The 14214-nt window shown below is 44.0% G+C and overlaps 2 protein-coding genes across 6 annotated transcripts in view; one reads left to right on the top strand and one right to left on the bottom strand.

The window, feature by feature from the left end:
• LOC130204122 (myoferlin-like) overlaps positions 1–1011 on the top strand; it is a 29095-nt gene extending 28084 nt beyond the window's left edge. For all 3 annotated transcript variants that reach the window (XM_056430653.1, XM_056430651.1, XM_056430652.1), the window contains 2 exons: positions 30–177; positions 357–1011. In XM_056430653.1, the coding sequence (XP_056286628.1) occupies positions 30–177; positions 357–395 (187 nt within the window). In that variant the 3' untranslated portion in view covers positions 396–1011. The remainder of the gene's footprint in view (positions 1–29; positions 178–356) is intronic.
• LOC130204125 (alanyl-tRNA editing protein Aarsd1-like) lies at positions 843–10107 on the bottom strand. Of its 3 annotated transcripts, XM_056430663.1 has the most exons (17): positions 9968–10107; positions 9757–9870; positions 9537–9603; positions 7939–8037; positions 7488–7577; positions 7292–7348; positions 3388–3516; positions 3142–3301; positions 2988–3045; positions 2745–2901; positions 2447–2563; positions 2186–2316; positions 2023–2089; positions 1826–1917; positions 1689–1743; positions 1519–1613; positions 843–1441 (listed from the first exon to the last, which is right to left on the bottom strand). In XM_056430663.1, exons 1-17 carry the CDS (start codon positions 10000–10002, stop codon positions 1306–1308), a joined length of 1659 nt encoding a protein of 552 aa, XP_056286638.1. In that variant the 5' UTR covers positions 10003–10107; the 3' UTR covers positions 843–1305. The 3 variants fall into 3 exon arrangements, with proteins under 3 accessions (XP_056286638.1, XP_056286636.1, XP_056286637.1); XM_056430661.1 differs by lacking the exons at positions 7292–7348; positions 7488–7577; positions 7939–8037; ... (1 more) ...; positions 9757–9870; positions 9968–10107 and adding an exon at positions 4009–4114; XM_056430662.1 differs by lacking the exons at positions 843–1441; positions 1519–1613; positions 1689–1743; ... (6 more) ...; positions 3142–3301; positions 3388–3516 and adding an exon at positions 7032–7179 and having other exon boundaries at positions 9968–10101.
• Between the last annotated feature and the right edge of the window lie 4107 nt (positions 10108–14214).

The following is a 14214-nucleotide window of genomic DNA, read 5'->3' as shown; positions in this document are numbered from 1 at the left end:
CCCGTCTTTCATTTTCCCACGACCCTCAGTCGCCCAGAAACGTCCTTCTTCTGGTTCACCAACCCATGCAAGACCATGAAGTTCATCGTGTGGAGAAGGTTCCGGTGCCTCTTCATCGGACTCATCCTCCTCACCATAGTGGTGCTCTTCCTCGCCATCCTGTTGTACTCTTTACCGGTAAGGACGGACGATGATCTGACTATTATATCGAGCTGGTAGAACTCAAGTGCATGCAGTGGTCTCACACACACACACACACACACACACACACGTTCACCGTAACGTGGCAGGTGATGTGAAGTTGTGTGCTTCATGAGCATCAGTAACTAGATTGTTCTTTTTTGGCCTTTTTACAGAACTACATCTCAATGAAGATCGTGAGACCACTACAATAACCCGGAGCGGTGGACTCAAAGTCGACAGGATGGTCACACTAACCGTCCACGTCTACTGCCAAACAATCTCGCAATCTCTTTTTGTACTGCCTCTAGTATTTTATAAAGATCTAAATGGGATGGGGCGCTTGCACAATTGCACTCTTATATTTTACTATGAGCACTTATTCTACACCGCTAAACTGAGATTCTTTAGCAATACACTTGTAATGTTTCCAACACTGATTTCTAACACACACACACCCCTAGAACCCATTGTATAGTTTAATGACAACCGTCCTGTAATCGACTCTTAATTGTTCATTTGATGGTAAAAGTGAGTGCAAGAATTTCAGCACTTGGGTTTATATGTATGCGATTGCACATTAAGGTCAGGTGTTTCTACTATTTTGGTAACTTAAATGTAAATTTGGTGATTAACAGCAATTTGAAATGATTACTATGAAAAAAGTTTCACCACTGTATTTATTACAGGACTGTTGCATTACAACATACAAGAGTTTCTAGTCAACGTAATCGTGCCAAAAACAAATTAAGACTTTACTCGTGTTTACCGTGTCCGTCTTTTGTATATTACATTTTCACAAGTCTTTTAAATAAATAATAATTAAACTGGTGTCTATTGTCTAATAAGCTGAACAATATGAGCAGCAGCAATTTAATAAAAAAACAAGTTTAATCGTCTGTTAAATTAAACATTGAGGTGCCTTGAGCTAGACATTTAATACGGACTCCACATACAAAAGGACTTAATGAGACTGGCAATGAGATTTGACAGACTATTTCTAAATCAATAAAAACTGCACGTGAGAATCATATGTACAGAAGATCCAGTAATGAACATTATCACAGAAATTAGCTATCATTATTGCCTAAAGAAATATGTTTTTGTCATGAAACATTGAGTCTATTATTCCTCTGATGTGTGATGTTTGCAGTGCTGCTGCAGGAGAGCCTCCACCTCCCCTCTCCGAGCCAAGCTGTTGACTTTTCCTTGGAAACGTCCATTTTTTCCGGCCCCCTTCCCTTGGAGCATCTCCAACACCCTGGGGAGCACAGAACACATCCTATAGTGCCATCTTAAATTAAAGGCGGAGCCTAAATGAATGTGGTGGAGTCTTACCGCGGGCCCATCTCAGCCACTTGTCCACTGGGTCCAGCCAGGAGAAACAAAGCGGGCCCCTTCTCCTCTCCAACAGTCAGGAAAACCAAAGTTTCCTAAGAGCAAATTAAAGTTAACAAAAACATTTAACAGCTAATACCAAGAAGTGAGCAGTCGAGTCATAAACTTACCTCAATGTTTATTTCATTGGCAATAATATTCATAAACTCATGGTCGCCGCCTTTCCTGTAGAAAGAAAGACTATTTAATACTTCTAAAGATGGATTTTAAACATTAATGCTGAATTCACCGACAAGCCCTCTCTTACTTGTGGAAGCTGAAGAAGTTTCCTCTTTGGGGGTTGTTCTTAAAGTTCTCGGTGATGAGGACGGCCATGTCTCGTAGCAGGCTCACGTTAGTCTGCCCAAGACATGTTTATGAAAGTTAGAGCCCTTTTGTGCAGTGTGTTATGCAGCAGCAAACACACACATATCCAGTTAGAAATCACTGATGAAATGTTCTTACTTTTTGTAGTAGTTTAACAGACTTCTGCAACTTCTCAACGACCTGAACGTGCTCATTGGGTCCATTACTGTTGAACAAAAGTTTTTTTTCTTTTCTCCCCATCATAAAATTCCCAAGAATGAACTGCACTCATAATAGTGATATTTCGATGAGTCAGACTTACTTCAGGAGAGCCACCAGTGATCGCTCTGTGCTGTGGCTTTTCTCGGCATACTTCAAAACCCTGTTTCCTACCAGGAAGATCAGGTTTGTTTTGTTTTTCTTTCCTTTCTCAGTTCCCTGTAGCTTTATAACCTAAAATTCAGATAAAGAGAAATGTTACAAATATGACATGGATCCATGTTTGGATTGTATATAATATATGTAAAAAAGTATTGTATAAGTCAGATGAGGCCAATTTAAGTGTGCGTGTGGGAAGTTAAACCTGTAAGTGACTGAGGTTGGACACATGGGTTCCGCAGCACATGTTGGCATCAACACCCTCGATATCGATGATCCTTATCGGCCATGCAAGGTCGTCTGGAAGCCCCCGACTCCTCACCTTGTAGATATAAAATCAAAACACACACACACACGCCTCATGTGATAGACTGAAGTAAAATCTATTTTTAATAGATGTCGTACAGTCAAAAGAAAAATATTATCGAAATAATATCTAAAACCTGAATCGATCGCGCAGTAAGAGGGCCATACTTTAGCAGCAGTAATATCAGTAAATGCACCTTTTCCACAGAAGGATCATCTCTAGAGAGGAGCTGAACGGTGACGGGGATATGGAGTCTGATCTTTTCGTTTAAGGCTTCCTCCAGAGCCTGGAGCTGGGCAGGCTTCACAGAGGGAGTGTCCAGTTCAATGACCCCTCTCTGACGCCCCAGTTCCCTGAGAAACAAAAGAAAAACAGAAGAGCTATAAATTCACAGGTTTTTATAGTTACAGGGAAATAACGCAGTGCAGCGGTAATATACCAGGATGTGGTCTCGTATCCAAAAAGGTTCTCTGCCAAAACCGAGATCAAATGTTGACCTGTGGAACAGGAAAAAAACAATTGCAGCTTAGAGCAAGTGTGTTATATCAATGTGAGAGACAACAGTCCCTGACCATTGGCGTTCAGATACTCACCTGAGTGTTGCTGCATGTGGTCAAACCTCCTTTCCCAGTCCACCTTCACCTGCACCTCCTGACCCACCTCCAGAGGTGAGCTCACAAAGTGCACGGCGTCAGGTCCCTGCCTCGTCACCCTCAAGACTGGGACATCTCCAATCAGCCCGTGGTCATCTGGCTGAAGGAGGACAACAGTGACATGTAGTGTGGCTTGTTAAATACTTCTGATACGAAACACTTACAGCTGATATAGAAAAGTCTTACTTGGCCGCCTCCTTCAGGAAACAAGATGGTGTCTTGGAGCTTCACATTGAAGCCCTTGAGTTTTTCTTTCTTTCCATTGACTTCATGTTTGAGCTCAGCTGGGCAGCAGGACACTACCGAGGTCACAAACTACAAGGAAAACCACGAGGACATGTAAACAACCTTCAGGGGGAGGGAGTCAGGCAATGATCGATCAGATGTCTGATTATAAACCTTTAGTAAAGTCTTTGAACAAAACAAACCAGAATAATAAATGCGTCCATTTAACCGCGAGCTACTGTGTGAATTATTACATAACGCTAGAGCGTTAAATTACAAAACCCTGACGTTGCATTTTGACAACATAGCGATGGCCTAGCTTTGAGTCCACAATGGGCTACTCTGACGTGTTTACGTTACATTATGCAACTTAACAAATACCAAACGTGCAATGCCCTAAACTAAATGTGATAGTAACGTGAGTTAGTGGGTGACTGGCTCGTGTTCCCATAGTTAAGACTGTGCTTCTACTGTAGTTAGCAACCATGCTAACCCTCTCAGCAGAGCTAAAATGGTAACGTGGTGTTTTGCGCGCTATTAAATAGTGCAGCGCTGATGAATTATTATAAAACCGCTTCATACCTCTTTCATATAGCAGTCTCGTTGACACTGAAAAGCCATTCTGGGGGATATTTTAAGGAAACAGTCTAACCGGCACACATGTTAAGCTAGTCAGTATAGTACGGCAAGCAATGTAGTCCAAACTTGGTTAGACCGGCTTCTTCTTCTTCTTCTTTAAATTTGAATGGCGGATCGCAACCAACTTGCCTAGGTGCATACCGCCACCTACTGTACCGGAGTGTGCAGATTCATGTATAACTGTATTACAGTTTTTTTCGTTTGCTAAACGACAGTGGGCACAACTGGAGTCACATGTGCAAAACTCTAACTACAGTCTGCACAGCAGCAGTTCATGTGGACCAAACTCTAGTTTGTTTTTCATTGCTTGAACACAGTTTTCAAAACTCTACACACTTATCCCGTGACTTTAACCACAACCTGCACAACACTGTGGATTTACAGCACTTTGTTCAAATGCTAACACACTGCTGTCCAAACTGTGAACCACACATTCAAAACGGAATAGAGTTCAGCCTGGTGCCTCTCAAACACTGCTGATTGCAATTTCAGCTGAAAGGCTAAGCAGGTGTCTTGTTTTAGACTTGTTAGTGAACACACACACATATATAGATATATATATTACAGTATATATAGGTAGAGCTCAGAAAGACTCATTTTGGAAATGGAATAAGGAAGACGGGTTCGTGGAGGGAGAAGGGTGGCAGGGAGAGGGCGGATGCGTGGAGTAAGACAAAGAGCTGTTATTTTAGATGAAATAAGGGCTACACTTATAGAGCATGTCATGAACCATGGTCTCTCATTGAGAGAGGCAGGGTTGAGGGTGCAACAAAAGTGTTTGGTCACCACCCACATGACCAAATGTCTCTTTTGTGAGGACACGAGTCCAGAGCACTGCCAGGGATGGATAAGGCCCTCCAGAAGGTTCTTCCCCAGGTGCATGGCAAGAGAGAACATTAGATGTGATGTTGATGACAACATGTGGCCTGATGCTAGAGAGAGGCAGTATTAGCCCCTCAATTATTTGTTCGAATTACAGTATGAACTTTTAGTTTCTACCTTTTTTTTCTCATTACTGTAATTCCGTAAATTACTACAGACTATTGAAGAAAACTGCTCATTTTCATTTACCTTAAAGAAGTTATGTTCTAAAAAATTAAATAAATCATGTGAAAGAATGTCTCTCTTTTCTTTGAAGAAAATGTTACTTTGTTTGAAGTCACTGAAATTGTTCAAACTGTAAAGATGAAAAGTTAGTATTTTCTGTATTGGTGTTTGATGCTAGTGTTTTTACTCTCAGTGTATTCTGGGTGACAGTAGGTGTTATCTCAGTGAGGGTTGTGCATAGTGTTTGGCTGCACTGAGCGTGTTTTGAATCATGTGTTAAAGCCCCACTATGTAGTTTTTCACTTTTGGCGCCCCCTTCAGGTTTTTAGGTATTTAGGTTTCGACTTCAGTGTCGTAAATACCCAGTGACGATAGATGCAGCCTCGCATACACTTGTATTGAGTTGGGATCATGTGTTGTCCTGTATTATATTATTATTATTATTATTATTTGTACGTGTCACGGGTTATAAAAGGTGACGAGGGGGAGATGACGCGAGTTTTTTGTTTGTTTGGAGCGCGCTGACAGGCGGCGGACTTGTTGAGCGGACTCAGAACTGCAGCAATCCGGCGACTGTTTCTATTTTGGATTCATACCAACGGGCAGGATCACTAATAGAAGACTGCGCAGGAACACTGAACTGGCCCAGCACCGACCGGACTAGGGTGAAGGAGCGCGGGGATTGAACGCGGCGCCTCGCCATGTTATCGCTTAACAGCTGTTTGTCGGCTTTTTTGGGGGGGGGGGGGGGGGGGGGGTGCGCGTGCAGTCATTTACTTTTGTTTTGGGGGACTGCAAATGTGGAGTACGTGTGATCGAATACAATATTGTTGACAACACCAAAAAGCTACATAAAAAAGCTACCCTTATACTGTAGCTGCGAGCAGTGGTGTAGTGGTCCCTGGAGAAGTGCAGCCTATACTCGCGCAAAGGAAAGTTGTTGAGGCTAGTGAGAATTTTTACTGGAGCACACTCCGGGGGCCAGTCCTAAAGCAGCTCGGGGACAGGATTCGGCCCACGGGACGCCTATTGAAGAGCCCTGCCATACAGCAAAGGATAAACGCCCTGTTTTATAAATAATGCGCACCAGGCACCAGCGGTGATTGAGAAGTGGGTATACGCAATGCTGACTGAAAAATAAGTGGGTATACGCCGTATACCGGTGTATACCCTGGACTACACCACTGGCTGCGAGCGTGGAGTGGCACTTAATGACATTGCGTAATCTCTAATAACTACTTTTGCTTCCCCTTTCCCAAACGGAATACTCAGTATTTCCTCCTTCCTGAATTTAAGCGCTTTCTTAGCGATCCTGTCCGCTCTCTCATTTCCCTCAACACCCATGTGAGCAGGAACCCAGCAAAAATACACACTAAATTGTTAGACCGGCTTCGACTGGTATTTCTTTTTACATGACTTCATGCTTTTTAAAACGCCATATACACGCAAAAGGCATTTTAAAGTTGTTTTGTTTTTGGAGAAAAATTAAGGACATAGACTTTGTCACGAGGGTACATAAATAAGATAATAATTAAATGCACTCAACTGATATAGGTTTGTAAAGCATGTGCTAGAACATGCACACCATTAGTTTCACCAACAGTCAATAGAAGACCAATTGTCTGCTGATATATAAGCAGGTAAAACGTGTACTCAAAATAAAATAAGGAATGAACCTTGCATACTTATTTTTGATTTAATGCCATTTTCTGGAGTGAGTGAATCAAACAACCGCCCATCCCCATAATCCAATATGAAGCCTTTCATTTATCGGTAACAGCTTAGTAACATAGCATATATGATCCTATGTGCAACATATCATAATGCCTTTCAAACGCTAGTTGCTAAACTTATTTTTTGTTAAAATTTACATCGACAGTGGACAAATAATCTGTCAAAAAATAATTCCATAGAAAACATCACACATAAGATATGTATTTTGGACAATAACATTTCACATCATATGCAAACATTACAAATCTTATCAACATTGCACTGTTGTCAGCATCATATACAGTTGTAGTGTCCTCCAACACAGGAGACAGGTTACTGTGAGTCTCAGTCAGACTGCCAAAGAAGAAGGAAGAAAGTCGTTGATGTCAAAATTGAAATGATGAAATGGAAATAATTAATATTATATTTTAGAAGTAACCTCCCAAACTACCAGAACTGCACTTACGTCAAGATCACCCATATCTGGTGCTTTTCCTTTATTGGCAGAAATGTCTTTCATTATCTGAAAGAGAAAAACCCAAGTGTTACACACAAAAACTCAGAGGAAGTCAATATTAGAAAGTACAGGTAAGGTGTCCTAAACTCTTTAACATGATAATTATTTAGTTGATTTTATAACTGGACAAATTGCCTTTACTCACATCCATGTATCTATCAAACTCCTCCTTTCCCTCGTCTTCTTCATGCTCCCAGTCCCTCCAGTTATCAAAGTCTACGGAAATCCAGCTGGGCTGCAAAGAGAAGGAAAAACACACTTATAATTCATAACCATATACTTAATGTTGAAGTTTCATTTAACCTTTGAAATATCGGAAGTCAAACCCATGTTTCTAATTTAGAACAGGGGTCGGCACCTTATGTACTGTAGTTTCTCTTCATTTGCAAACATTGTGATGAGAAATATAAGAAATATTTCCTAAATATAATACATATTTCTTAAAATATTTCACAATTTCTAAAGAATCCAGACTCTTAAGAAATGCACATGGAATTCATAAGATAACTTTAGAAAACCTTGTTACTCACCAATTTAAGCGTGCACACACACACACACACACACACACACACACACACACACGCACACACACTTACCTTAGCCAGATCCTTCTGGAGATAAGGCCATGAATAATCAGGCTTCACCTTCCTTAGCAAGATATTGATGGTACGGTCGTAGACTCTTTCTCTGGAGTCCTTCGAAGAGTTATCAGAAAGGAAGAAAAACTAATTTATCATTTGTTTGCATCACACTGACTGTACAACTCAACGTACAACATGTATCATCAGTTTTAATCCATTGGTCTTGTCATGATCTGTAGTTTGTGTCTCGTTTTGTGTCTTGTTTTGAAGTCCTTGTGTCGTCTGTCTCCCTGTGATTGTTTGCCCTGGCCCTGATAGTTTCCTTCTGTGTGATTGCTGGCCCCGCCCTCATTGTGTCCACCTGTGTCTCGTTCCCCGTTGTCCAATCACCTCCGCCTGCCTGTGTATATAAACCCTGTTCGTCTCATTTCTAGTGTGGCTTCGTACTGTTTGGTCCGAGTTTTTGTCGTTCCTGTCTGGTCTTTGGAAGTAAATAATAGTTTGTTCAGTAAATGTCGGCATTTGGGTCCTCTCTCGCGGCGACAACCGTGACAAGTCATGACAGAACGAAGCCACCAATAATGGACCCAGCCTTCAGTTTCCGCTGCACGGTTCCTGCCTGGCCAGCTAACGCTCATGTTCTTCTTGAGGAGATGTGGGAGTCCCTCCAGGCCCTGCAGTCAATGTTGGCGGTTCCTGTCCCCGATGTTCCGGTTCTAGACCCCGAGGTTCCAGTCCCCGGAGTTCCGTCACAGGCTCCAGCCTCCGAGGTTCCAGTCCCCGGAGTTCCATCACCGGTTCCAGTCCCCGGTGTTCCGTCACCGGTTCCAGTCCACGATGTTCCGGTTCCAGTCCCCGGTGTTCCGTCACCGGCTCCAGCCCCCGATGTTCCAGTCCCCTGTGTTCCGCCTCCATCCTGCCCGGCCCCGGTTCTCTCCATCCCGCCGCCGTACCGCCCAGCCCCAGTTCCCCGTGACCCGTCCAGTCACAGTTCCCCATGTCTCGTTGCCCGGTCCTGGTCCCACGGAGCCCCCATCCCCAGACCCCGGTACCCCTGTGACTTCCTCTCCTGAGCCCGCTCCCCGCTCATGTCCTCCGGCCCGTCCTCCAGAGCGCGCCCTTTGGTCTGGTGATTGTCCTGCGGCCCTCCCCCCGGACTACTTCTGCAGCCTTGGTCCCTCCTCCGGCTCCCCTCCACCCACCCGTGTGGAACGCTTGGGATGTCTGGAATTCGTCCCTGGGGGAGGGGGGTACTGTCATGATCTGTAGTTTGTGTCTCGTTTTGTGTCTTCTGTCTCCCTGTGATTGTCTGCCCTGGCCCTGATAGTTTCTTGTGTGTGATTGCTGGTCCTGCCCTCATTGTGTTCACCTGTGTCTCGTTCCCCGTTGTCCAATCACCTCCGCCTGCCTGTGTATGTAATCCCTGTTCGTCTCATTCCCAGTGTGGCTTCGTACTGTTTGGGCCGAGTTTTTGTCGTTCCTGTCTGGTCTTTGGAAGTATTGGAAGTAAATATTAGTTTGTTCAGTAAATGTCGGCATTTGGGTCCTCTCTCGCGACGACAACCGTGACAAGTCATGACAGGTCTCATATTGGCAAGAAATCGGATGCTTACATGAATTTGAACATTCTCGTAGAAGTGCAGCTCGTTGTAAATCACGTCATCTGTGTCATTTTTGCAGCTGTTGTGAAGGGAACAATATAGTTAAAAAATATATACAATTTGCTTAATGTTATTGTCTGGCCACAATGTTTTTGACAAACGCTGTTGCAAAAGTATGTTGCTTGAGACAGAGATAGAAAGATAGAGAACAGAGAAACAGAAGTAAACTCACCATAAGATCATTTTATCTGGCTGGATGTCAACCTGGACTTCTTTAGGTCGGTGAACTATGAAGTTGATGGTTACATATTTCTTTCTGTCAAACCACAGTGCATGTGCTGGCTGACTGTTAAGACACAGATCAACTGTTATTCTTAGGAATAAAATATATGATCATATATTAGGATTAGTAAAATAAGGATGTTAGTACTGGTATCACTTACCTCTCCTCTGGTCTAACAATTTTAGGCTTGTTCATTCTAGATCTTGCTGCAGTACTCTGACAAAAACTACTTTCCTATTTAAGTTACAGAAAGCAAAAGGCATGTGGCTTGTTCGTTTGGACTGTGTGTTCTAATGCAGTGACGAGGCCTGCAGGCTATATATAGAGCAGTTTGTATCAGCTGCTTGGAGACGTGGCTGCCACAGACCCTTCCCTTATTAGTCTACCAGTGGAACTCTCTGGAAAACAAATGTATTCTCTGGATCTCCAATCCTTCAGCCACCCCCGACCCTGGGTGCTAAGAGGGTGAAAGCGGGTGCAGGGAGACAAAAAACAGAGCAGGGTAATCTGAGGTGTCCCTGAAAATGTAGAAACAGCATTTAGAACCATATAAATTATTAAACATATGATGTAAATTGTACTCCTATTTGTGTTGGACTGTGTCTCTACTGTCACTGTAGAGGAGGCTGAATTTACAATTTGCATTTACATTATATATATAGTGACCTTTTTTTTTTCTCCGTCCCGATGTGCGCGCACACGCCGGCAGCGGAGCTCTGCGGCGCGCGAGACAGAAAGCCGAGAAGTGTTAACGCGACAATAGAGACAGAATGACATGCTGCTGTGTAGAGACGATCAATATCAGATCGGTCAAGTACGCAAAGGCGCGAAGTAACACAAGTGGCATTACGCATTGTTGATTATCTTCGCGCATGCGTACCTGCATACCAGTTATGTGCACCCCTGAATATATATCACAGGCTTTTATTTTGACTTTCATTTTAAGCACTTCCGTTCTATCGTTTTTGGTTTCAGACAGAAACGGAATACACAAGTGTTTTTCTGTGTTTCCGTTTTTGGTTTCAAACGGTAAACGAAGAAACCACGTTATTTCCGTATTCCGTATTTTGAATGAAACGAAAAAACAGACGAACAAAACCTACACGGACAGACGAGGTCACCATGGAAACATTGTCACATGACATGTATGTTCTCTGGTTCTGTGACGTCGCTAGTGACGTCACGGACCACCGAAACAGAGTTTATGTATAGAAGTGACTTCCAGCAGGAATTTGTTCTGTGAATTAACAGAAACCCCCACCACGACGTGTGGTAAGAGAGGTAATGGGGTGTGGGGCTCTGTGAGATTCACAGAAAGGGTGGGTGGGAAGGCGATTCTCGAATCGCCAAGGTCCAAAAGATAAAAGAGGAACAAAAATGGAATTAATTTCTTACATAAAGAAATTAAAGAAATCAAAAACATTTTCAAGTGCGTTGTCTTTTTGAATGCATTTTTATTCCTTTTTATTCCTTTTTAATCGTGGATGTATTCAAAAATGTATTTGCAGAAGTATTACAGTAATCATCCCCAATAGTTTGGTCTTTGTTAAAAATTGAAAATGTAGCATTTTGACACAATTACATTACTTTTGTTCCTCTTTTTTTCCGCTTTCACTTTTGAACCGGAAGTCTTGGAAACAATAAATATGTCATTCTTGGACCAGATGAATCGACCCATATAAGCCACACTTATAGGTCGTTTTAATTCTATTTTTAATTGTTTGTCATTAGTGTTATTTTGTTGCTGCTTTTCCTACAGAGTGGGAGCAATCGTCCCCACATTTGGTCCAGAACATCCTGGACTTTTTGATTTGAGATGCTTCATTCAGTTTTGCTTTAGCTGTCCCTCTGAGTTTTTTTCTCAAATGCTGGGCTCAAGGATTACAGCATATTTACTTTGTGCTTTTGCGACCACATTAGATATGATGTCTGAGTAACCATGTTGTTTAGCCACGAGGTAGCGCTGCATTAGCAGCAGCATCTATACATTTATGAATCTGACTGTGAGTGTGTGTGAGAGGGATGCTACAGCCAACTAAGCATTACATTTGAACAATGTGACGGTGATGACTAATAATTAGGAATATCCTGGTCACGGTGGGAGTCACGACACTTCCTGCACAGCCTCTGAGATGCCGTGGAGTCTGTGTTGTTGTTGTTGTTCAGACGATGTTGGTTGTTGTGTTAAACTGAATGCTGTAGGAAAATGAGGTGGGTGCTAAATGTCAAAATGAAGCTGCAAGCTCCAGGTATCGCAACAGGCAGCACAGGGTCAAGAAATTAACTGCTTTGTGTGTTTATTTTCCTTATTTGGGTATTATTGTGCCTCCAGAAAAAGTAAAAAAAGAAATGTAATACATCTTCTAATACATGAGTTTTATTATCCGTTTCATTTGCTCGAATGATTGAACAGAACACAGTCCACCCCACAATTAGCATAAACCCCATTTATATTTCTATAGGTACTGAGATATGTGGGTTCACTTTCTCTGATTTATTATCCATATTCACGTTGAATCAAAGGGAAAACATATCTTTTTAGTATTAAAGCAACATCTAGCTCCAAGAAAACCCCCCCCCCCCCCCCCCCCCCCCCCCCCCCCCCCCACCCCCCCCCCCCCCCCCCCCCCGCCCCCCCGCGCCCCCCCCCCCCCCCCCCCCCCCCCCCCCCCCCCCCCCCCCCCCCCCCCCCCCCCCCCCCCCCCCCCCCCCCCCGGGGGGGGGGGGGGGGGGGGGGGGGGGGGGGGGGGGGGGGGGGGGGGGGGGGCGGGGGGGGGGGGGGGGGGGGGGGGGGGGGGGGGGGGGGGGGGGGGGGGGGGGGGGGGGGGGGGGGGGGGGGGGGGGGGGGGGGGGGGGGGGGGGGGGGGGGGGGGACCATGGAGCTCTCCGGAAAAAAAGGGTGGAGGAATCTGCTTTTACCTCAACAACGGCTGGTGCAACGACGTAACGGTGATTCTACAGCACTGTTCGCCGGACCTGGAATCCTTTATCATCCACTGCAAACCCTTCTACTCCCCACGTGAGTTCGCTTCATTCATCCTGGCGGAGTTTACATGCCGCGCAGGCGTGAACGAGGCACAACAGACCTCGCGAACAGATACGGTGTGTGGAGCGGACCTTCCCGGACTCTTTAGTTATTGTACTCGGGGATTTTAACAAAGGAAACCTCAGCCACGAACTCCCTAAATATAGACAGTTAATTAAATGCCCTACCAGAGAAGAGCATTCTGGACCACTGCTACACAACAATCAGCAGGGCCTATCACGCCCTCGAGCTGCACTGGGAAACTCTGACCACGTCATGGTTCATCTGTTTCCCCTCATACAGGCAGAGACTAAAGCTCTGCAAACCTGTGGTGAGGAAGTTCAAGAAGTGGACCAGTGAGGCTCTGGAGGATCTACGGGCGTGCTTGGACTGTACTGACTGGGATGTCTTCAGGACTGCTACCAACAGCCTGGATGAGTACACAGAGGCTGTAACTTCCTACATCAGCTTCTGTGAGGACAGCTGTATTCCATCCAGCTCCAGGGTGAGTTATAACAACGACAAACCCTGGTTCACAGCGGAGCTCAGGAAGTGTTAACGCGACAATAGAGACAGAATGACATGCTGCTGTGTAGAGACGATCAATATCAGATCGGTCAAGTACGCAAAGGCGCAGTAACACAAGTGGCATTACGCATTGTTGATTATCTTCGCGCATGCGTACCTGCATACCAGTTATGTGCACCCCTGAATATATATCACAGGCTTTTATTTTGACTTTCATTTTAAGCACTTCCGTTCTATCGTTTTTGGTTTCAGACAGAAACGGAATACACAAGTGTTTTTCTGTGTTTCCGTTTTCGGTTTCAAACGGTAAACGAAGAAACCACGTTATTTCCGTATTCCGTATTTTGAATGAAACGAAAAAACAGACGAACAAAACCTACACGGACAGACGAGGTCACCATGGAAACATTGTCACATGACATGTATGTTCTCTGGTTCTGTGACGTCGCTAGTGACGTCACGGACCACCGAAACAGAGTTTATGTATAGAAGTGACTTCCAGCAGGAATTTGTTCTGTGAATTAACAGAAACCCCCACCACGACGTGTGGTAAGAGAGGTAATGGGGTGTGGGGCTCTGTGAGATTCACAGAAAGGGTGGGTGGGAAGGCGATTCTCGAATCGCCAAGGTCCAAAAGATAAAAGAGGAACAAAAATGGAATTAATTTCTTACATAAAGAAATTAAAGAAATCAAAAACATTTTCAAGTGCGTTGTCTTTTTGAATGCATTTTTATTCCTTTTTATTCCTTTTTAATCGTGGATGTATTCAAAAATGTATTTGCAGAAGTATTACAGTAATCATCCCCAATAGTTTGGTCTTTGTTAAAAATTGAAAATGTAGCATTTTGACACA

The sequence above is a fragment of the Pseudoliparis swirei genome, chromosome 13 (genome assembly GCF_029220125.1).
Source record: "Pseudoliparis swirei isolate HS2019 ecotype Mariana Trench chromosome 13, NWPU_hadal_v1, whole genome shotgun sequence".
Taxonomy (NCBI): Eukaryota; Metazoa; Chordata; class Actinopteri; order Perciformes; family Liparidae; genus Pseudoliparis; species Pseudoliparis swirei.
Note: the sequence above shows the minus strand (reverse complement) of the source record. Positions and strands in the feature narration are given on the sequence as shown.